At 45.4% G+C, this 22,269-nt stretch overlaps 1 protein-coding gene across 6 annotated transcripts in view; it reads right to left on the bottom strand.

The window, feature by feature from the left end:
* Positions 1-452: 452 nt before the first annotated feature.
* The window catches only part of LOC135019383 (progonadoliberin-2), a 179,031-nt gene continuing 157,214 nt past the window's right edge, over positions 453-22,269 (bottom strand). For all 6 annotated transcript variants that reach the window (XM_063953116.1, XM_063953107.1, XM_063953124.1 and 3 more), the window contains 3 exons: positions 8,461-8,630; positions 3,839-3,922; positions 453-1,274 (listed from right to left, as the gene is read on the bottom strand). In XM_063953116.1, the coding sequence (XP_063809186.1) occupies positions 1,239-1,274; positions 3,839-3,922; positions 8,461-8,598 (258 nt within the window). In that variant the 5' untranslated portion in view covers positions 8,599-8,630 and the 3' untranslated portion in view covers positions 453-1,238. The remainder of the gene's footprint in view (positions 1,275-3,838; positions 3,923-8,460; positions 8,631-22,269) is intronic.

Genomic DNA, 22,269 nt, shown 5'->3' with positions numbered 1-22,269 from the left:
ACTTATCAGCCTAAGGCTTGGGGGGGTTCTTTACCCCCATGGCAGCAATTTATTATACCAAATTTCATAACGATCTGATACGGTCATCTTAAGACCTGTTGTGAATTGGTGTGGAATAACCCAATACTGACGCTAAAATCCCAAGCGGGGGAAAGCCCGACAGCCGGCATGCTAACTAACAGGGACTATTCCCACTCCTGGGGGTCCACGACACCCGTAGAGTGGGAATAAAACCTGTGGCGAGCCTCTGAGCCCGCGAGGGGCTTCGTTGCGCTCCCACCCACACATTCTGCGGCCGGAATCCCGGGGTCGGTATACTGACCTTAAGGGATCCCGGCCGCCAGTTTCTCAATACCAACCCTCCAATACCGGTTGCTTCAAAGGCCGCAACCAATATTAGAATTGTCGTTGTATAAGTTAAGTTAGGCTGTGTTATAAATAAATCAAGATGCTTTTACGACCTGTGGATTTTATTTAAAGACTGTTGATGTTACACTTTTGACCCCACAGCGCTGCATAGCTAACTACATTGAGATCCTTTATTAAATTGTTGGGAACGTTCCGTTGTAGAAAATGTAACATATCAGGAACACGGCACAGCCTATCTGAGGCCATCAGTATAGTTCATCTAAGGCTACGGCCACACATAGCGGCCAAGCGGGTCCGTTCAGCGGGACCTGCTTGGCCGCAAGGAGACTGCACATGGGCACTTATGCAGGCACCCACATATGTGCGGCAGTCCCGCCGCCAAAACCAACCGCAGCATGCTGCGGTCAGGCCGGATGACAGGACGGCGGGATTTCAAGGTGAACACATACATTTCAATGTATGTGTTCACACAGTGCAATTGAAATCCCGTGTGTCACTGGCCGTCCCTTGTTCTGCGGCATTCTGCAGAACAGGATCCGTGTGAACACAAGACCCCCTCCTCCCGGCCAAGTGGGACCACCTTGACCGCTATGTGTGGCCGTAGCCTACAGGACTAAGTCATAAAACAAGCAGAAGAGGGAATTCCCCATGGACACAGATACTGAGTTGAAATATACATGTCTCGTTCCAATCATAATAAAACATATGAAGCAATGTCTAGAATTCAGAATGTCGTCCCGTCTTGGGTGATATCGTTGATGCAGACTGATGAAGGTCTAGGAGTTGACGGTAGGGTTCTTGAAGACGTAGCATCTTGAGAACACCATGTGAGTCCGGGTGGAAGGGGACGGATAATTGTATTAAAACTGTTATTTCTTCTGCAGCTGCCTCGCCAATACCTCTGCCTGCAAAACAATAAGAACATGGAGTATATTCAGTGAATTATAGAGGTTTTACAAGTCACTGAGCGGTTCTGTGACTTATACAGGTCACACATGCAATGCTTCTGGATACGCTATGTGAGGCTACTTCAATGAGTTTCCATTTGTCACTTTCCTATAAAATGCAGATTTGTGTAGTGCCCGGGCTATTGCTGTGCCACGGACAGTTCCTCCTATCTCTGATGTGGAAGCTGTAACTGTGCAAGAGATGGCGTAAGCCTCCTGGTATCTTCCGAAATGAATGCCCGTGTCTGCTCACTTCTGTGCATGCAACAACTTTCTGAATATATCACTGGAAAGATGGCACTTCTGGGTACAGGTAAGTGGAAGAGTAAGTGCGCACTGCACACAGCCCCCTCATATTGAATCTCAGTTTTGAATGACGATGTATGGGCTTGGCGGTTCACTAGGGGATGTTGAGTCATTGTAATCTAATTATATTTTTTACTGATTTATGCGGTTTAATAACCTTTTTGGGATTTGATTTGAATGTTCTTTGATCTTCATGATGAATCTCCAGTTTTGTTATGGTCAATAGAAAAACCTAAATTGTACATCTAATTATATGACCACGGAAGAGGTTACTCATTATATGCAAAGGGGTGTGAATTCTTATGCAGTTGTTCAATTTTTACTTCTGGCTAATTATGATAATACTTTATACAGTAATTTGTTTATTTTTTATTTTATTTTTATTTTTTTTGGGGGGGGTCAGTACAATATTTTTTGTGGTGATCAGTGGTAACAAATTCCAAAACAAAATTGATCGTATAATGTAAGAAAATTAAATTTAAAAACAAAAACAAAGGGTAACACATCTGTCTTGTCCTGTTGCGGGCACAGCTGTCCTGGGCCCGGCCTCTCTAACAGTGAGGGGAAGGCCCGAGCCACTCATGCCGCTGCCTGCACGCCGCCATCCGTCCTCTGTCCGCCGTCTGTCCTCCTGACGCTGCCACAGTCGCCTGTTGTTTGCCCGGCTCCTGCAGGCTATTGAAAATGTCCCTCTCAAGATGGCCGCCGCTTCTGAGGAGACAGTTATTAAAGATAGTAGAGGAGGCTCTAGTATCTTTAATAACCGTCTCCTTCGAGGCAGCGGCCATTTTGTAAGGGACATTTTCAATAGTTTTACTTAAAGCAGGCTGCTGAACAGTCTGCTGCAGCTCTAGGGGCTCCAGGGAGGAGGGTGGAGGGGGGTAGGGGGGAGTGACAAGCAGAACCCCTGACAACAAGCAGCTCCCCAGTGTGCAGGTTTTGGGGCAATACTGTGTGGGACAATACAGTGTGGGGCGTAATATGGTGCTGGGGGCAAAAGTCTGGGGACACAGATTTTTTTTCCTTAAAAAAATAAAATAAATTATATATACAGGTTGAGTCTCCCTTATCCAAAATGCTTGGGACCAGAGGTATTTTGGATATGGGATTTTTCCGTATTTTGGAATAATTGCCTACCATAATGAGATATCATGGTGATGGGACCTAAATATAAGCACAGAATGCATTTATGTTTCATATACACCATATACACACAGCCTGAAGGTAATTTTAGCCAATATTTTTTATAACTTTGTGCATTAAACAAAGTGTGTGTACATTCACACAATTCATTTATGTTTCATATACACCTTATACACACAGCCTGAAGGTCATTTAATACAATATTTTTAATAACTTTGTGTATTAAACAAAGTTTGTGTACATTGAGCCATCAAAAAACAAAGGTTTCACTATCTCACTCTCACTCAAAAAAGTCTGTATTTTGGAATATTCCGTATTTCGGAATATTTGGATATGGGATACTCAACCTGTATATATATATATATATATATATATATATATTTATTTATTTATTCATTTAATTATTTTTATTTTTTTATGTGTGTTGGGGGAGGGGGGGGGGGGGGAGGGCCCTGCCTATTTTGCCAGTCCCGGGCCCCATAATTCCAGTTGGCAGCCCTGGGGGGATGTGTATAAAACCTTCTCAAGATGACAAGTGCAGCTGTTGCCCATAGTAACCAATCAGCTTCTATCTGTCCTTTATAAAATGTATTAGATATATGATACCAAGAAACTGATTGATTGCTATTGGCAAAATCCTAATTCAAACTCTTTAGAAGGTTTGATACATCTCTCCTATGCAGAGAAAATGGGAACACCCATTGATGAAATAATGACTAAGACATACTAGCCTACTCACTCGGAATGGCCGAGAGGCTCCCAAAAATTGGGTGGCACTCTCAGCCACCTTGAAGAGTGGGCGAGTCTCCTGGAGCTGCCGCAGCTCTCTGCCCAGCCGCCCACTTACTGAGTTAAGTGGGTGGACCAGGCAGCTAATAACAGCCTCCTGTCACCCCTCACCCCGCCCCTTTGAAAAGCCACGCCCCCGCATCACCCACCACAGTGCCAACCGGTCAGCCCAAAAGTCGGCAACTATGTACTAGGGTGATGCATAGAACAGTAGGAATTTTACATTTACTTAAAATAATCAGATGGGCAATGTGACAACACCCACAGCACACGTGTAACCTTACCAATATGTTCTTTAGCATGTTTTTCCTGGGGTTCCTCACATAAGCGCATTCCTCTCCTTCACACAACTTTATTTCTTCTGAGAGCTGCAAGCAAAGGAACGGGAGGTAATAGATTAGCAAACATTAGCATTAGCGACATAAGCTTAAAGAATAACAACATTTTCTGAAGAAAAAAAAGTAACTTTGCACATGGGCAGAATTATATTGCACTGCAGGTGGGGCAGATGTAACATATGAAAGGAGATTTAGGGCAGTGCCATCTCAACGTATGGGCACACTGGGCATCTGCCCAGGGACCCATGATACTTGGTAGGGCCATCTTTTCATATGGGCTCAATGGGCAGTTGCCCTAGTGCCCTGGGAGTATATGAGCCCTAGGCTGATAGCTGAGGGTCTCCTTTTTCAAGGGGTACCTTTTTTTTTTTTTAATCGGCCCTGGGGAACCGGAGATATCTGACTTCAAAGCAGTGGTCCCATCCGAGCCTGTTAATTGCTCTTCTCAGCCAGATATCTTGAGTTGTGTCTGAGTTAGAGTTTTTCTGAGGGCATACTCCAAAAGCTGGGACTCTCCCCTTTCACTGCACACTGGCAGCTTGTCTCTACTATGCCCAGAACCAGAGATATCAGCCTTCTATCAGCTGGTCCCTGCTCCAGCTCCACACGCCTGGTATGCAGTTTTATATTTTTGTCAGTGAATTGCTCTGGCTCCTGAACGCTGATCCCCAAGTCCCCAGTATCTCCTGAAAGGTGGGACTCTCTAGTTTTTTATCCCAAGCTAAGAAATCTATAACTAGGAACTGGAGATATCTGCACTCAAGCAAGCTGCTCATTCACAGCAGCCCGGCAGCATTGTCTACCTGCCTCCAAGTCTGCAGCCAGACAGTGAATTTTTGTCAGCATGCTGATTGGTGAATGGCTGGAGCTATTCACCAATCAGAGTGCAGCATTCTCTCCCTGCCTCCCAGCCCGCAGCTAGACAGTGAGTGGCTGTCAGCATGCTAATTGATGGATGCCTGGATCTATCGCCCAATCAGAGCGCAGTATTTTCTACCAATCTCCCAGCATGCAACTAGACAATGAATGGATCTCAGCATGCTGATTGGTGGATATAGACAATGAATGGATCTCAGCATGCTGATTGGTGGATAGCTTGAGCTATCCACCAATCAGAGTGCTAGGGCCATTCATTGTATGGAAGCATTTGTAGAGATGGCATGGGACCACAGTCAGGGAAAGTTATGATTTTTTATTTATTTCTGTGAATGGGTGGGCAAGGGCCCCAGTTGCATTGCTTTGCCCATGGCCGTTAAGACGTCTTTGCTTCTCTGTACCCAGCATAGGCACTAAAATACATTTGAAACATTACTCATATACACTATAGCTCAGTACACACTGTAAGACAATACACACTGTCCTAGCTCCAATATAACATTATACACTGTCCTCGCTGCACTGTAACTCTGTCATTACCGTCCCAGTTGCACTAAAGCCCAGCGTTATTATCTTTTATTTATAACACACCATTGTTGGCATAGGGGGTAATCCAGAGTTGATAGCAGCAGCAAATTTGTTAGCAGTTGGGCAAAACCAAGTGCACTGCAGGGGGGGGGGGGGGGGGGGAGAGTTAGATTTCTGTGGGGTGTGTTCAAACTGAAATCTAAATTGCAGTGTAAAAATAAAGCAGCCAGTATTTACCCTGCACAGAAACAAAATAACCCACCCAAATCTAACTCTCTCTGCACATGTTATATCTGCCCCCCCCCCCCCCTGTAGTGCACATGGTTTTGCCCAACTGCTAACAAATGTGCTGCTGCAATCAACTCTGAATTACCCCCATAGTTCAGATGAGGTCGCAAAGTGGCTATTGTATGCAAATCAGTTGAGTTTTCTTCATGCGCATGCGTCTGAGCCGCAGTCTGCAGCAATTGAATTGCGATGGTGGTCACACCGAGGAATTAGTCTCAAAGGGAGTGACAGGTAGACAGCATTTGTGAGTGGTAATGAGGAGTGGTTGGGTAAACGCCGATGTGTCACGGCCGTCCAGGCAGCTTCTTCAGGGTCTGCATAAATTAGCAGTTGCAGTCTTCCTTACTACTGGAGAGCCCTCTGTGTCCCACAAGAGCAGCTCACCCTGTGCATCTTCAGCGGTACTCAGAATCTGCGATGATGGTACTGATGTATCAGCAGTTGTCACCATCAGATGGAAATGATGCGGCAGCAATGGGCATCCCTATGCCCAGAATAGTTTCTGCCCATATTAGTATAAAATTGCAATTGTAAACTGCAAAAGATAGCAACAGCAATTGCAAGAACAGCCACATCTGAATTATTATTATCCCAACGTGTATAAGGGCACTACTATTGTGTGGCATTATGTACATAAGGGACAATACTACTATGTGGCATTATGTGTGTAAGGGGCACTATTACTGTGTGGCATTATGTACATAAAGGACATTACTACTGTGTGGCATTATATGTGTAAGGGGCACTATTACTGTGTGGCATTATGTACATAAGGGACAATACTACTATGTGGCATTATGTGTGTAAGGGGCACTATTACTGTGTGGCATTATGTACATAAAGGACAATACTACTATGTGGCATTATGTGTGTAAGGGGCACTATTACTACATGGCATTATGTACATAAAGGACATTACTACTGTGTGGCATTATGTGAATAAGGGTCTCTATGGTGTGACATAATGTGAATAAGGGGAACTACTGTGTGGCGCAATGTGAATAAGGGGTACTACTATGCCCTATAACATGAATAAGGGGAACTACTGTGTGATGTAACATGAATAAGGGGTACTACTGTGTGATGTAACATGAATAAGGGGTACTACTGTGTGGTGTAACGAGAATAAGGGGAACTACTGTGTGATGTAACATGAATAAGGGTTACTACTGTGTGTTGTAACGAGAATAAGGGGAACAACTGTGTGACGTAACATGAATAAGGGTTACTACTGTGTTGTGTAACAAGAATAAGGGGAACAACTGTGTGACGTAACATGAATACGGGGAACTACTGTGTAATGTAACGAGAATAAGGGGAACTACTGTGTGACGTAACATGAATACGGGGAACTACTGTGTGATGTAACATGGATAAGGGGAACTACTATGTGGTGTAACGAGAATAAGGGGAACTACTGTGTGACGTAACATGAATACGGGGAACTACTGTGTGATGTAACATGGATAAGGGGAACTACTGTGTGGTGTAACGAGAATAAGGGGAACTACTGTGTGACGTAACATGAATACGGGGAACTACTGTGTGATGTAACATGAATAAGGGTTACTACTGTGTGGTGTAACGAGAATAAGGGGAACTACTGTGTGGTGTAACATGAATAAGGGGAACTACTGTGTGATGTAACATGAAAAAGGGGAACTACTGTGTGATGTAACATGAATAAGGGTTACTACTGTGTGGTGTAACGAGAATAAGGGGAACTACTGTGTGACGTAACATGAATACGGGGAACTACTGTGTGATGTAACATGGATAAGGGGAACTACTGTGTGGTGTAACGAGAATAAGGGGAACTACTGTGTGACGTAACATGAATACGGGGAACTACTGTGTGATGTAACATGAATAAGGGTTACTACTGTGTGGTGTAACGAGAATAAGGGGAACTACTGTGTGGTGTAACATGAATAAGGGGAACTACTGTGTGATCTAACATGAAAAAGGGAACTACTGTGTGATGTAACAGGAATAAGGGGAACTACGGTACAGAGTAACATGAATAAGGGGCTCTACTATATAGGATAATGTGAATAAGTGCTGTTTGGATAAAGTATCAGACCGTTAAGTGGTTAAAGGCAGAGCCATGTACAGTTTTTGTGAGATTGTCCTCCTATTGTTGGTGGCCAGTGCAGACTGTAGCAATGAGAGATTTGGATAGTGTGCTCTGTCATTACTCTTTACTTATTGGCATTATTATCATTATATTTTATTTATATGGACCACCATGTGTCTGTAGCACCATAAAGGGACAAATTACAGAAAATAAAGTCATTACAATATAACAAGGTTAACACAGGCAGCACCACGGAAAGAGGTATAAAGTCAACTGAGAGAGTAACTGCTAAGACAGAGACAATTATTAACAGTAACAATCAATGACCAAACCCCTGGGAAGGGCCGACAGAAAGGGTCAGGCTTCCTGACTGTGAGTGGGAGCACACTGGATATAAGAACAGTGCAGAGTGGGAACCAAGAGGATGGAGGACCCTGCTTGTGACAGCTTACAGTCTTACTTGCTGTAACAACTGAACACATGGCCTCACGGAATTATGTTTCTTGGTTTGTCCAGAAGAATCATGCAAGAATCAGGCCTGATGCACGTTTCCAGGCATATCACTTGCACCTAGTATAAGTTAGGTGTGAGTCTGCTCTGACGATGATCACTTGTAGTAAACCAAGCATACAGATAGGAGGTGACCATACTTTTCTGGGAGAGGTAGAGAGCACTCCATTGTACAGGATACTTTTTGCTCAGTTTGTTGGCAAACAAATCTTCACAAATCTATTATTTACATTTGAGGAATTTAGTGGAGAAACGCGTTGGTTTGGAGAACAATACGTTGATGACATACCTCTGCGGAAGCGGGCATATCCAGTTCCCTCTTGCCTCCTGGGTACCATCCATGTGACCAATGCTGGGCATGTGAAAGCTGTGTACTGACTGCGAACAGAACCAGGAGCAGAAGTATCAGGTGGCTTTGACAGGCCATGGATAAGTGCGTGACAGTTGACAGAAATGTGCCTAAGAAAAGAAAAATGATGGAAGTGAGAATGTTCTCAGGTAACTGTTGCTACTGTATGTGATATACAGAGGGTGGTCTTTATAACTGAATACTGGCTGCATAAAATATAATAATCCCAATATATATCACCGTCTTTGTAACAACACCTTCGCTACAGCATCAGCCGTCGTTATAAAGAGGGAGCATCACAGAAATAATAGAGACATTTAATTCTCATGAAACAGGTAAAATCGGGATGTTAAATTGCCAAAACCCCATTAAAAACGTACATGGTGTCAGTGTAGTATCATAGGATGAAGGGGTAGTAATACCAACAGGTGTAGAACCCGGCATACGCGGGCCCATAGCTAAATCAGCGGACCTCTTGAAACCCTGTGCTATTTGTAGCAAACACGGGTCAGTTTAAGTCCCAAATGGTTTATTAAAGGGTAACTTTCATTCCATTACAGTTTATTTTGAAAATGTGTATCATCCTTCTACTAGCGTCTTTCATGCAGTCCATTCCATTGAGGAATATGTATTCAGCCTGAGCTTTGCTACTCTGCCATACATCTCTGAAGAATTATATTATTATTATTGTTGTTGTTGTTATTTCTACTTATTCTTAATGAGCATCTGTTGTAGGGGTATTGCTGTGTAATTGTATTTACTTGGAGAAGGGCTGTCAAACATACCTACCTGCTGTAATCCCACCATCCTAACCAAAAGCACAGCAACATACAGAACAATGCTACTAGCTGGCTAAACCGGGTGCGGTATGTAATGTTGACATTCAGAAATGTTGACGCAAAATTGTCAACATGATCTGACCACACAGTTGTTATGTCAACATGTGACATGTCAACATACACAGTGCTAATATGTTCATAATGTCGCCACTGTGCATAGCGAGAGTCGGCATGCCGACATAGCATTTTTCCAGTGTTAGAGCCCTAACCTTAAACCAGTGACATGTATCATTCGCATTATGGCTGCCGACATTCACTATGTCAACATAATGACATAATGACCATGCCAACATCCACATTGCCACCATGGAGACATTCACACTGCCGCATGTTGATATTCTGGTGACTAATGACTAAAGTGTTGGGAAATCTTTTCTGTATACGTATAGCGCCAAGGCTGTCTCTTGGTATGGGCACAACGGGTAGGAAAGGTAGGTAATATGTTAGAAAACTTTAGCATTAGCGGCATAAGCTAAAGGAATAACGACATTTATTGAAAAAAAGTAACTTTGCACCTGTGCAGAATTATGTTGCACTGCAGGTGGGGCAGATGTAACATGCAGGGAGATTTAGGGCAGTGCCATTTTAACATATGGGCACACTGGGCATCTGCCTAGGGCCCCATGATTCTACGCAGGGCTGTCTTTTCATATGGGCTCATTGACCAAGAGCCCCAGGAGTATAAGGGCCCTAGGATGATAGCTGAGGGTCCCCTTTTTCCAGGGGTACCAGACTTTTGAAAACCGGCCCTAGGGAACCGGAGATATCTGACTTCAAAGCAGTGGTCCACATCCAATTATTTGTTCTTCCCAGCCAGATATCTCGGGTTCTGTCTGACTTAGAGTTTACTATGCCCAGAACCAGAGATATCAGCCTTCCAGCAGCTGGTCCCTGCTCCAGCTCCACACGCCTGGTATGCAGTTTTATATTTTCGTCAGTGGATTGCTCTGGCTCCTGAACTCTGATCCCCAAGTCCCCAGCACCTCCTGAAAGATGGGACTCTCAATTGAAAGCTAAGAAACCTATTCACAGGAACTGGAGATATCTGCAGTCAAGCAAGCTGCCGCCCACCAGAAAATGATAAATATTAAGCCCATTCCACTATCCACCCCTCCCCTATGTATTAAACACCCCCTACCACCCTGGAAGTCATGTACTGGGGCCCCTTCATTCAGCCCAACGCCCCCTTCTACAGTTTAGTGTTCTCCATACCGCCCCATCTCCCACCATCTGTGCAGTAAAGGAGTAATTAGAAGAAATTACTGCTCCAGGTCCTACATGCTGAGCGGAAGATAGAACACCCCCTACCACCCGCGGGACATCACAGCTGCCGCTGATAGCACTCCCCGCCCCTACCGCTGGAGGATGGGTAGGGATCCCAGTGCATTGCTTTGCCCAGGGGCCTACACTGCTGTTAAGATGGCCCTGTACAGCGCAGCACTGGTTGGTCAATAGCCTTTTTGTTTGTTTTTTAACTAGAGGTGTTTTGGGTCTTATTTCACCCTCAAGTGTTTTAGTTTTGGATCTTGATTTTATTTTTATTTATTTATTTTTAAAACAGATAATATCATCTAATTTTTGCAATCCAAAACCTGAAATTCAGATAATCCCAATTTCTGGAAAACGGGAAGATCCAAAACTGTGTTTTGGTTCACATCCACAAAATTCGTACATATCTAAAAAAAATTGTTCTAGATGGTATTGCGTTTTAGTGGCTATAGAGGAACAAAAGTAATTCTATGATTCCCATTCTGTCATTGCAGGTGTGGGGTCTTTGTTCAGCCCAGAAGTTCTACAGGCTCCAAAACAAGCATTTGAGTTGTGTTAGCCACTTTGACACCTGATCAAGGGGATCACTGCAACTGATCCAGCTGTTTAGGGGCAAACAGAACCTAATGGCCGAACCAAAGGGACTTATGAGGGCACCATTAACATTAGAAGGATATATAGGTAGTATACAGACAGGGCCGGTTCTAGCCATTGTGGTGCCCCGGGCGAAAATAGGGGCGTGGCTTCATAAAGGGGCGTGGTCAGGTATGCCCCCTGTAGAGTTGTGTCCCCGTTTGTGCCCCCTGTAGACTTGTACCCCCGTTTGTGCCCCCTGTAGAGTTTTGCCCCCGTTTGTGCCCCCTGTAGAGTTGTGCCCCCGTTCACAAAAAAAAAAAGAATTAATTAATACCATCCCCGCTCCTGATTCCCGACCGTTGCTTACCTCCATCTCCGGCTGCCGGCGCCGCTCCTCTGATCTATGGGAGAGACGTCACATCATGACGTCTCTCCCATAGCACAGCATAGATACTAGAGGTCAATTATGACCCCTAGTGTCTATGTGCCGCTCCCACAATGCCGTGCGGTGCATCACGCACCGCACAGCTGTGACAGCACAGCATCGGGGGGCACCACCAGTAGCGGATCTTGCTACAGCGGCGGCGCCCTCCGGAAGGCGGTGCCCCGGGCAAAAATCCTGTGTGCCCATAGCAAGATCTGCTACTGTATACAGAGCAACTCTGTTGTACAATGGGCCTGATTTGCAAGTAAAGCTAAAAAGCAAGCAACTGGCAAAACCAGTGGGGGCAGATGGAACATGTGCAGAGAGAGTTTGAGTGGGGTGGTGTTCAAACTGAAATCTAAATTGCAGTGTGATAGTAAAGCTGTCTAACGTGTGGGCTACATGCAAAAGCAGCCAGTATTTACCCTGCACTGAAACAATATAAATGTATTTGCTCCCCTTGCATTGCAATATGGATGGTCATTCCGAGTTGTTCGCTCGCTGCTATTTTTAGCAGAATTGCTAATAGGCTAAAATCTGGCAGTTCTGCGCATGCGTATGCACCGCAGGGCGCACGTGCTAAGCAATTTTACACAAAACTATACTATTTTACTCACGGGCGAACAAAGTTTTCAGTCGCTCTGTTGATCAGAGAATGGTTGACAGGAAGTGGGTGTTTCCGGGTGGTAACTGAGCGTTTTCCGGGAGTGTGCTAAAAAACGCAGGCGTGCCAGGTAAAAACGCAGGAGTGTCTGGAGAAACGGGGGAGTGGCTGGCCGAACACTGGGAGTGTTTGTGACGTCAAACCAGGAACTAAACGGACTGAGCTGATCGCAATCTAGGAGTAGGTCTGGAGCTACTCAGAAACTGCAAAAAAATACTTAATAGCAGAATTGCTAATCTTTCGTTAGCAATTCTGCTATGCTAAGATACACTCCAAGAGGCTTTGCGTTTGCAATTCTGCTAAAAGTAGCTAGCGAGCGAACAACTCGGAATGACCACCACGGTTTGTTCCAGATACAAAGTTACTTGCCTTTTTTGCATTACTTACAAATCTGAAGCAGGCCCATTGTTCAGATTGTTCAGATACCTTCAGCATTGGCAATATATTAACATGTGCCTAAAGGGCCCCATACACTACAACGATATATCTAAGGCTGAAGTCGGAGGCGATTTCCCTGGAACTCTCCCAGGAGTGGTTCCATACGATCCCATACGATTTGGTACATTTTGAGCGCAATATATCATATGCGATCCCAGCCATGCCTGCAGGAACCGACATATCACGAGTGCTGTACTATCGATCTTGGGGAGCCAATCCGACCCTCACGGGAACGTGCATCGAATCGGATTGGATCGGAAACACCTCCAAAATGCCTGATATATCGGCCCGAATGCCCGAAAATTGGATGAAATCGGGCATTATCATTCTAGTGTTTGAGGCCCTTTAAATAGACCATTAACATTACCCATACCCCAAAGTCATTTAGATCTTTGGATATATTTGCACACATTCCTATGCCTTTGGGAAGTGGTTGCACAGAGCGGCTGGGAGTAATATAACATCTGCCGAAAGCGGAAGACGTCATGTTCCTGTATCGTCTTCAACGCTTATGGTTTAGGCTAAAGATAGTTACTTGCCAGCTAATAAAAAGACATTCTGTCCCCTATCCTCAGTGCTGTGTGAGCTAATGGTCACCTCTGAGAATGGATGGCCACCTTCTCGCACCCATGTGTCATCCTCCCCGAGCAGAAAGTTACAGAATAGATTTATGGTCTCTCTCGCGAAGCCGCCTGGTGCCAAACGGTCTCCTTGCGAAACCAAGAGCCGACCTGGCATCACATTGAGGAGTAGAGTGTTTAAAAGTCATTTAACCCAACTTATTGCATTATTTCTTTCTTTATCAAAAAATGTAATTGTTTTGAAAAGATCCACTAAGCACAAAATACAAGTTATTTCAAAATGAGATGTCCTGCAAAGTTTGACGTTATCAATGTGGTGGATTTTTTTCCAGTGCTCAATGCGTCTTTTTTAAAACACACCCAAAAACCAAAATTCTATTTTTGCTGAAATATTTGCAGTTAATCCACAGCCATAAATCATATCTACATTTCAGGTTTTATAAGGGACTAGCGATGCCCGGGTTTTTAAGAATGTTTGTTTACAAAAATAAATTTCAATGTTAAACACACAGTATAAATAACATAGTATAAAAAAGCATGTAAAATGTTATACACATCAATAAAACGAAAACCCAATGTGCTGCTGGGGACCCTGCTCCTCCCACTATATAACTCTCAGTGTGTGGGTTCGTGCTACCTCCTTTCCCTTCCTCACATCATGTCACTGCCCCTGTCACATGCAGCCCTGTCCTCACTGACACATCACTCATCTCCTGATATACTCTGTGCTGCTGGGGACCCTGCTCCTCCCACTATATAACTCTCAGTGTGTGGGTTCGTGCTACCTCCTTTCCCCTCCTCACATCATGTCACTGCCCCTGTCACATGCAGCCCTGTCCTCACTGACACATCACTCATCTCCTGATATACTCTGTGCTGCTGGGGACCCTGCTCCTCCAACTATATAACTCTCAGTCTGTGGCTTCCTGCTGCCTCTATTCCCCTCCTCACATCATGTCACTGCCCCTGTCACATGCAGCCCTGTCCTCACTGACACATCACTCATCTCCTGTTATACTCTGTGCTGCTGCGGCACCTGTTCCTTCCACTATATAACTCTCAGTCTGTGGCTTCCTGCTGCCTCCATTCCCCTCCTCACATCATGTCACTGCCCTTGTCCCATGCAGCCCTGTCCTCACTGACACATCACTCATCTCCTGATATACTCTGTGCTGCTGGGGACCCTGCTCCTTCCACTATATAACTCTCAGTCTGTGGCTTCCTGCTGCCTCCATTCCCCTCCTCACATCATGTCACTGCCCTTGTCCCATGCAGCCCTGTCATCACTGACATATCATGCATGTCCTGAAATACTCTGTGCTGCTGGCCCACCCCTAGGGGTGCTAGGGATTTCAAATTGTTTTAGTTGCGTCCGGCATGTTTTAATACGCTTGTATGTTAAATTTCACGATCTTCGCTTGTAAATTGTGGATTTGTATAGAAAAACATACAGAAGGACAAATGTTCATTTTTATATAGTAGATAGTGAAAGATGTGCGAATTGTCTTCCGCATAAGTTCCTTTTTTATGCTGACCAGAAACAGCCCTGCATATTGGGGGTAATTCAGATCTGATTGCAGCAACAAATTTGTTAGCATTTGGGCAAAACCATGTTACACTGCAGGTGGGGAAGATGTAACATGTGCAGAGAGAGTTAGATTTGGGTGGGGTGTGTTCAAACTGAAATCTAAATTGCAGTGTAAAAATAAAGCAGCCAGTATTTACCCTGCACAGAAACAATAACCCACCCAAATCTAACTCGCTCTGCACATGTTATATCTGCCCCACCTGCAGTGCATATGGGCCCTCATTCCGAGTTGTTCGCTCGGTATTTTTCATCGCATCGCAATGAAAATCCGCTTAGTACGCATGCGCAATGTTTGCACTGCGACTGCGCCAAGTAACTTTGCTATGTAGAAAGTAATTTTACTCACGGCTTTTTCATCGCTCCGGCGATCGTAATGTGATTGACAGGAAATGGGTGTTACTGGGCGGAAACACGGCGTTTCAGGGGCGTGTGGCTGAAAACGCTACCGTTTCCGGAAAAAACGCAGGAGTGGCCGGAGAAACGGTGGGAGTGCCTGGGCGAACGCTGGGTGTGTTTGTGACGTCAAACAGGAACGACAAGCACTGAACTGATCGCACAGGCAGAGTAAGTCTGAAGCTACTCTGAAACTGCTAAGTAGTTAGTAATCGCAATATTGCGAATACATCGGTCGCAATTTTAAGAAGCTAAGATTCACTCCCAGTAGGCGGTGGCTTAGCGTGTGTAACTCTGCTAAATTCGCCTTGCGACCGATCAACTCGGAATGAGGGCCATGGTTTTGCCCTACTGCTAACAAATTTGCTGCTGCGATCAACTCTGAATTACCCCCATAGCATACCCTCCAACATTTGACACAGAAAAATCGGTACAAATCCGAAAAAGGGGCGTGGTCGAGGGTAAAAGGGGCGTGGTCAAGCCCCTTTTCCTATACTTTCAATCGAAGTTTGGAGAGCCAAAGGTGGTCATTCCGAGTTGTTCGCTCGCAAGCTGCTTTTAGCAGCTTTGCACACGCTAAGCCGCCGCCTACTGGGAGTGAATCTTAGCTTATCAAAATTGCGAACGAAAGATTCGCAATATTGCGAAAAGACTTCTCTGTGCAGTTTCTGAGTAGCTCGAGACTTACTCTTCCAGTGCGATCAGTTCAGTGCTTGTCGTTCCTGGTTTGACGTCACAAACACACCCATCGTTCGCCCAGACACTCCTCCGTTTCTCCAGCCACTCCCGCGTTTTTCCCAGAAACGGTAGCGTTTTTTCAAACACTCCCATAAAACGGCCAGTTTCCGCCCAGAAACACCCACTTCCTGTCAATCACACTCCGATCTCCAGAACGAAGAAAAAACCTCGTAATGCCGTGAGTAAAATACCAATCTTCATAGCAAATTTACTTGGCGCAGTCGCAGTGCGAACATTGCGCATGCGCAATTAGCGGAAAATCGCTGCGATGCGAAGAAAATTACCGAGCGAACAACTCGGAATGACCACCAAAAATCGGTACAGACCATGAAAAAAAGGTACTGTACCTATTAAAAAGGTACAGTTGGAGGGTATGCCATAGGCACATACTCAGCTGCAAACATTCCCTGGAAACTATTGTAAAACTTTGGAACCTCTGGTTTATTATATTCCTAAAAACTGTTGCTTAGAAAAGTCAATTTCTGTCACTACTCATTTACATGTTTGCAAACTAAAATAAAACTGCCATACTGCGCACTTGCAGATCTGGGTCTGTGATGTCGCTTGCAGTGCCCCAAATGACTGCAAGTGTTTGTGGCAGAAACGGGCACCATTCCAGACAATAGATGCATGTCAGCCCTGTTTCTTGGGTGTGGCTGTGACCTTACATGCGACTTCACTGGCCCCGGCAGCGTGATTTCACCGGTCATCCTGAGTAACCTAACCGTGACCTTTAACTCAAGAACCCTCCTGCAGGTTTTGCATATTTCACACCACCAGCATGTACCAAGAAGCAGAGGCGGTGCAATTAGCACCCCGCCTCAATCAGGCCCTTTGTCCAGTATCTAGGGAAATATTTTAAAATTAAAAAACCATCCCATTACATTATTTATTTATTTATTAACAGTTTCTTATATAGTGCAGCAAATTCCGTTGCGCTTTACAATTGTAAATAACAATTATATAACAAACTGGGTGATAACAAACAGTCATAGAGGTAGGAAGGCCCTGCTCGCAAGCTTACAATCTATAGGGAAATAGGTATTGATACACAAGGAAAGGTGCTATCTATTGCATAGTTGTCCACCAGATTGCAAAGGTTCTTGGTGGGCTGTATGATATGGTCACGCAGCAATGATGAACCGAGGTCGAGAGGAAGGGAAAGTGAAGAATGGGAAGACATGTGGGGATATGTGTGGACTGTGCAGAGTGGTTGCAATTTGATAGGAAGGTTTTTGAAAGTTATGTGGGCGGTTCTGGAATTTGATATGCTTGCCTGAAGAGGTGAGTTTTCAGGGAACGCTTGAAGGTTTGGAGACTAGAGGAGAGTCTTATTGTGCGTGGTAGGGCATTCCACAGAGTGGGTGCAGCCCGATGAAAGTCCTTCAATCGTGAGTGGGAGCGAGTAATGAGTGTGGATGAGAGACGCAGATCTTGTGAAGAGCGAAGAGGTCGGGTTGGAAGATATTTTGAGATAAGCGAAGTGATGTATGTTGGTGTAGTTTGGTAAATGGCCTTGTGTGTGAGTAAAAGTATTTTATATTGAATGCGGTAGAATATAGGTAACCAATGGAGGGACTGACAGAGTGGATCTGCAGGCGATGAACGTCTAGCGAGGAAGATTAGTCTCACCGCTGCATTCAGAATAGATTGTAGTGGCGAGAGTCTCGTTTTGGGTAGACCAGTTAGGAGACTATTGCAATAATCAATGCGGGAGATAATGAGAGCGTGGATTAGAGTTTTAACAGTGTCTTGTGTAAGGTATGGTCGTATTTTGGATGTTTTTTTAGATGCACGTAACATGATCTTGAGACAGATTGAACGTAGGGAACAAAGGACAGATCAGAGTCAAGGATGACACCTAGTTTTCAACAGTGATAGAGATATCAGGTTGGTACCTACTATTGGCCAGTGGAAATATAATAACTCTGTCTTTGAAATATTAAGTTTGAGGTGGCAAGATGTCATCCAGGATGAAATGGCAGAAAGGCATTCAGTGACACGGTCCAGTACAGATAGGGACAAGTCAGGGGAGGATAAGTAGATTTGAGTATCATCTGCGTACAGATGATACTGAAATCCAAAAGAGCTGATTAGTTTACCATGAGATGAGGTATAGATAGAGAAAAGCAGAGGACCCAAGACTGAGCCTTGCGGTACTCCAACTAAAAGAGGTAGCGAAGAGGAAGTAGATTCAGAGAAGCGAACACTGAAGGAGCGATTAGATAGGTACGATAGGAACCAAGAAAGGGCTGTGTCTTTAAGACCTAGGGATTGTAGTGTCTGTATGAGAAGAGAGTGGTCTACAGTGTCAAATGCAGCAGATAGATCTAGAAGAATAAGTAGTGAGTAGTGGCCTTTAGACTTCGTAGTGACCAAATCATTAACCACTTTAGTCAGTGCTGTCTCTGTGGAATGTTGGGAACGGAAGCCTGACTGAAGTGGGTCCAACAAAGTGTATGAGTTAAGAAAGTGTGTGAGTCGAGTGTAGGCAAGTCTCTCAAGTAGCTTAGAGAGACAAGGGAGCTGAGAGATAGGGCGGTAGTTTGAGAGAGCATTAGGGTCAGAATTTTGTTTTTTTAAAATGGGAGTAATCACTGCATGCTTGAAGAGTGAAGGAAAAATACCAGTAGAGAGAGAGAGATTACAGATGTTAGTTAAGGTAGGGATGAGCACCAGAGGCAGAGCTTTACTTATTTGTGAGGGTAAAGGATCAAGGAGGTAGTAGAGAAGCAGGATGAGAAGAGTGATGATACTTAATCTTCATTTGCGGGATCAAATAAAGAGAGAGTGCCAGAGGGTTCAGGTAAAGAACTGAGCAGGTCACTGGCTGCCGAAGAGCATACCATTTCATCTCGGATCTTATCAATCTTCTCCTTGAAGTAGGAAGCAAGATCCTGTGCCTTGATAGTGGCTGGTGGGGTAGGTGAGGGAGGATTCAGAAGTGATTTAAATGTATTAAAGAGTCGTTTGGGGTTAGAGGCTTGAGCAGAGATTAGAGTTTGGAAATATGTTTGTTTGGCAGTGTCCAGGGCATTTCTATAAGAGTGGTAGACAGTCTTATATGTGAGGAAGTCACTTGAAATACGAGATTTACGCCACTGACGTTCAAGTTTTCGTGTGAGTTTTTGTAGTTGTCTTGTTAATTTGGAGTGCCATGGTTGACATCTAGGCCTACGTGGAGTGTGATGGGTAGCTGGAGCCACTTCATCAAGGGCTAGTTCTAGAGTCTCGTTCAGGTGTGATACAGCCATCTCAGGAGAGGTGAATGCAGAAATAGGTGAAAGCAGTTGTTGGAGTGAAGTGGAAAGTTCTTGAAGATTAATTGTGTTAATATTTCTGCGGGTTTGAGGAAGATTGGAGAACTTCAGCAACACAGGGTTTGAGTTAACGGAGGAGAGCATGCAGGTGATAAGGTTGTGATCTGAGAGGGGGAAAGGAGTGTTAGTGAGTTTAGAGACGGAGCATAGTCTGGTGAATACTAGATCAAGGCAGTGGCCCTCCTGATGAGTATTACATATGCTAAAAACAGCATGGTGCATTGTTACATGTGAGCAAGAAACAAAATGACCTTGACCCAGGGACAGACTGGGGCTCCGATTCGGCCCTGGGATTTGTGATGTGCGCACGTCACAGAGGGGGGGGATGGGGGCGCGTAAATGACGAACAGGGGCGTGCCGCGAGTCAGGGGGCGTAGACTCATGGCACCCCCCCATTTCCATGGAAACACACGGTTCGGGCGGCGAGGGTGTGCAGTGCAGCACACGGGGGCGTACCACGAGTCAGGGGGTGCGGATTCATGGCATGCCCCCATTTCCTTGGAAACGTGCGGATCAGAGAGCCAGAGGCTGCACTGCACGCGGCCTTCCTGGCTCTCTGTGGGAACGGACTGGCCCACCTGCCCAACGGCCCTTCTGGCATATGCCAGAATTGCCAGATGGGCAGTCTGGCCCTCCCTTGGTCTGAGGGAGTTGCATATTCTAGTGAGCTTGGGTATATATATTTTTGCTATTTGCTGCTACTGCTAAGAGCAGGAATCTGGCCAAGAAGGGAATTCAATTAGGCACAGCATTTACCTCACAGATAGTTGATCGCGTTGCCCGATTCAGTTAGCTGCGGCAACTCAGCGCACTAATCCCCGGGAGGTGGGATTTTTCCTTGCAGCCTCAGGAGCGGTGAGGAAAAATCTGCGTTAAATGCACCCGTCTGCATTTGCCACACGAGGATTACTATTAAATTCCGCATTTTACGGAGAATCAGTAGATTCCTCCACATGTACAGATGTTTTACCACAGTACAAAAAGGCTTATTAATTGAATACTTTTCCCCCATGCAGTGCAATTAGTTAGCTACAGGGTAAACCCAACTGTGCAGGTTTTGCAGAAATAGGAGTTCTATGTATTAAGAGTAAAACCATGTACTTTAAGTATCCCAGCAATTTACTAAAGGTTGAACGCAGGAGATAATGTATATAAAGAACACTGAAGAACACAGTCACCATTATTCGCCAAAGGCACTTTGCCCAGTTTTCCGATCTTGAGTTTTTCAGAGCTTGCCCCTATCAGCTAGTACCTTCTTCAGACAATGGGGTAGATGTATTAAGCCTGGAGAAGTGATAAGTGCAAGGTGATAACGCTCCAGCCAATCAGCTCTTGTGTCTGCCTGACGTTGCAGAACACCAGACACAGAGATGACGTAAATGAGCAGCTTCACAGCTTCTGATGCCACATCACATATGTGCAAATGTGCAGGCCCGCCATTAGGGCGGTACTGCGGGCACAGCTGTCCCGGGCTCGGCCTCTCTAATAGAGAGGGGAGGGCCCAGGCAGCTCATGCCGACGCCCGCTGTCATCCGTGTCCCCGTCTATCCGCTGACGACCGCCCTGTGCCCGCAGGCTCTATTGAAAATGTCCCTCTCAAGATTGCCACCGCCTCTGAGAAGACAGCTATTAAAGATACTAGAGGAGACTCTAGTTTCTTTAATAACTTCTGAGGCGGCAGCCATTTTGGGAGGGACTTTTTCAAAAGTATTTACTTGAAGCAGGCTGCCGAACAGTCTCCTGTGGCTGCAGCAGAGGCAGCTGGGCAGAAGTGGGGGGACTAGCAGAACCCCGGACAAAGAGCAGGTATTGGGGCATTACTGTTTGGGGCATATTATGGTGATAGGGGCATTTTCTCTTACGTCCTAGAGGATGCTGGGGTCCATTTTAGTACCATGGGGTATAGACGGTTCCGCAGGAGCCTTTGGCACTTTAAGACTTTTCAACAGTGTGAACTGGCTCCTCCCTCTATGCCCCTCCTCCAGACCTCAGTTTAAAAAATGTGCCCGGGAGACTGGCTGCACATCAGTGAAGCTCTACTGAGTTTTGCTGAAAAAGACTTTGTTAGGTTTTTTATTTTACAGGGAAGCTGCTGGCAACAGTTTCCCTGCTCCGTGGGACTTTGGTGGGGAAGTAAGAATCAACTTCTCAGTTAGTTTAATGGCTCTGCTTCCGCTGACAGGACACCATTAGCTCCTGAAAGGGTACTGAACACAGCCCAAGCCTGGTTGCTGCTTACTCCCACAGCACTGCCGCCACCCCCTAACAGAGCCAGAAGTCAGAAGGCTGGTGAGTATTAACCGGAAAACTGCAGAGAGGGGCCATCCAGTCATCATGGCGGCATAAAGGTACCAGCGCAGCGCTGGACGCTGCGCAGCAACATGTCTCTCCTCACAGGGTGCAGGGCGCGCAGGGGGGGGCGCGCTCTGAGGGACATGATAAATCCTTACTCTCACTGGCAAAATGTACATACATGTGAGCCGCTGATGTACACTACCCCCGCCAGTATAAATATTACTGTGGCTGAACAGCGCCATTACAGGGGGCGGGGCTTCACCACAGAATTGCTTGTAACACTCATTTGGCGCCATTTTCTCCTCACAGAGACGCCGGAGCGCTGATCCTACAGGCTGCTTCTCCTCACACATCGCTGATACAAGTACCAGGGTGTTATAGAAGGGGAGGGGAGCACATAAATTATTGAAGTCTGCTGGCTTCACATTGGATATAAAAGCGCTGTTTTGGTATATGTATATTCATTGTATGTAATACATATAGGGCGTGTGGTGTGGACTGGCAATTTCCTCTGGGTCTCTCTGACAGACATTAGTGTAGGTCTGTCCCCATTAGCTCCCGCGTGTGTGAGTGGTGTGACTGTACACACGTGTATCATGTCTAGAGAAAGTAGTTCCCCAGAGG

This window comes from Pseudophryne corroboree, chromosome 1 (assembly GCF_028390025.1).
Source record: "Pseudophryne corroboree isolate aPseCor3 chromosome 1, aPseCor3.hap2, whole genome shotgun sequence".
Lineage (NCBI taxonomy): Eukaryota > Metazoa > Chordata > Amphibia > Anura > Myobatrachidae > Pseudophryne > Pseudophryne corroboree.
This window is presented reverse-complemented; position numbering and strand designations above follow the sequence as displayed.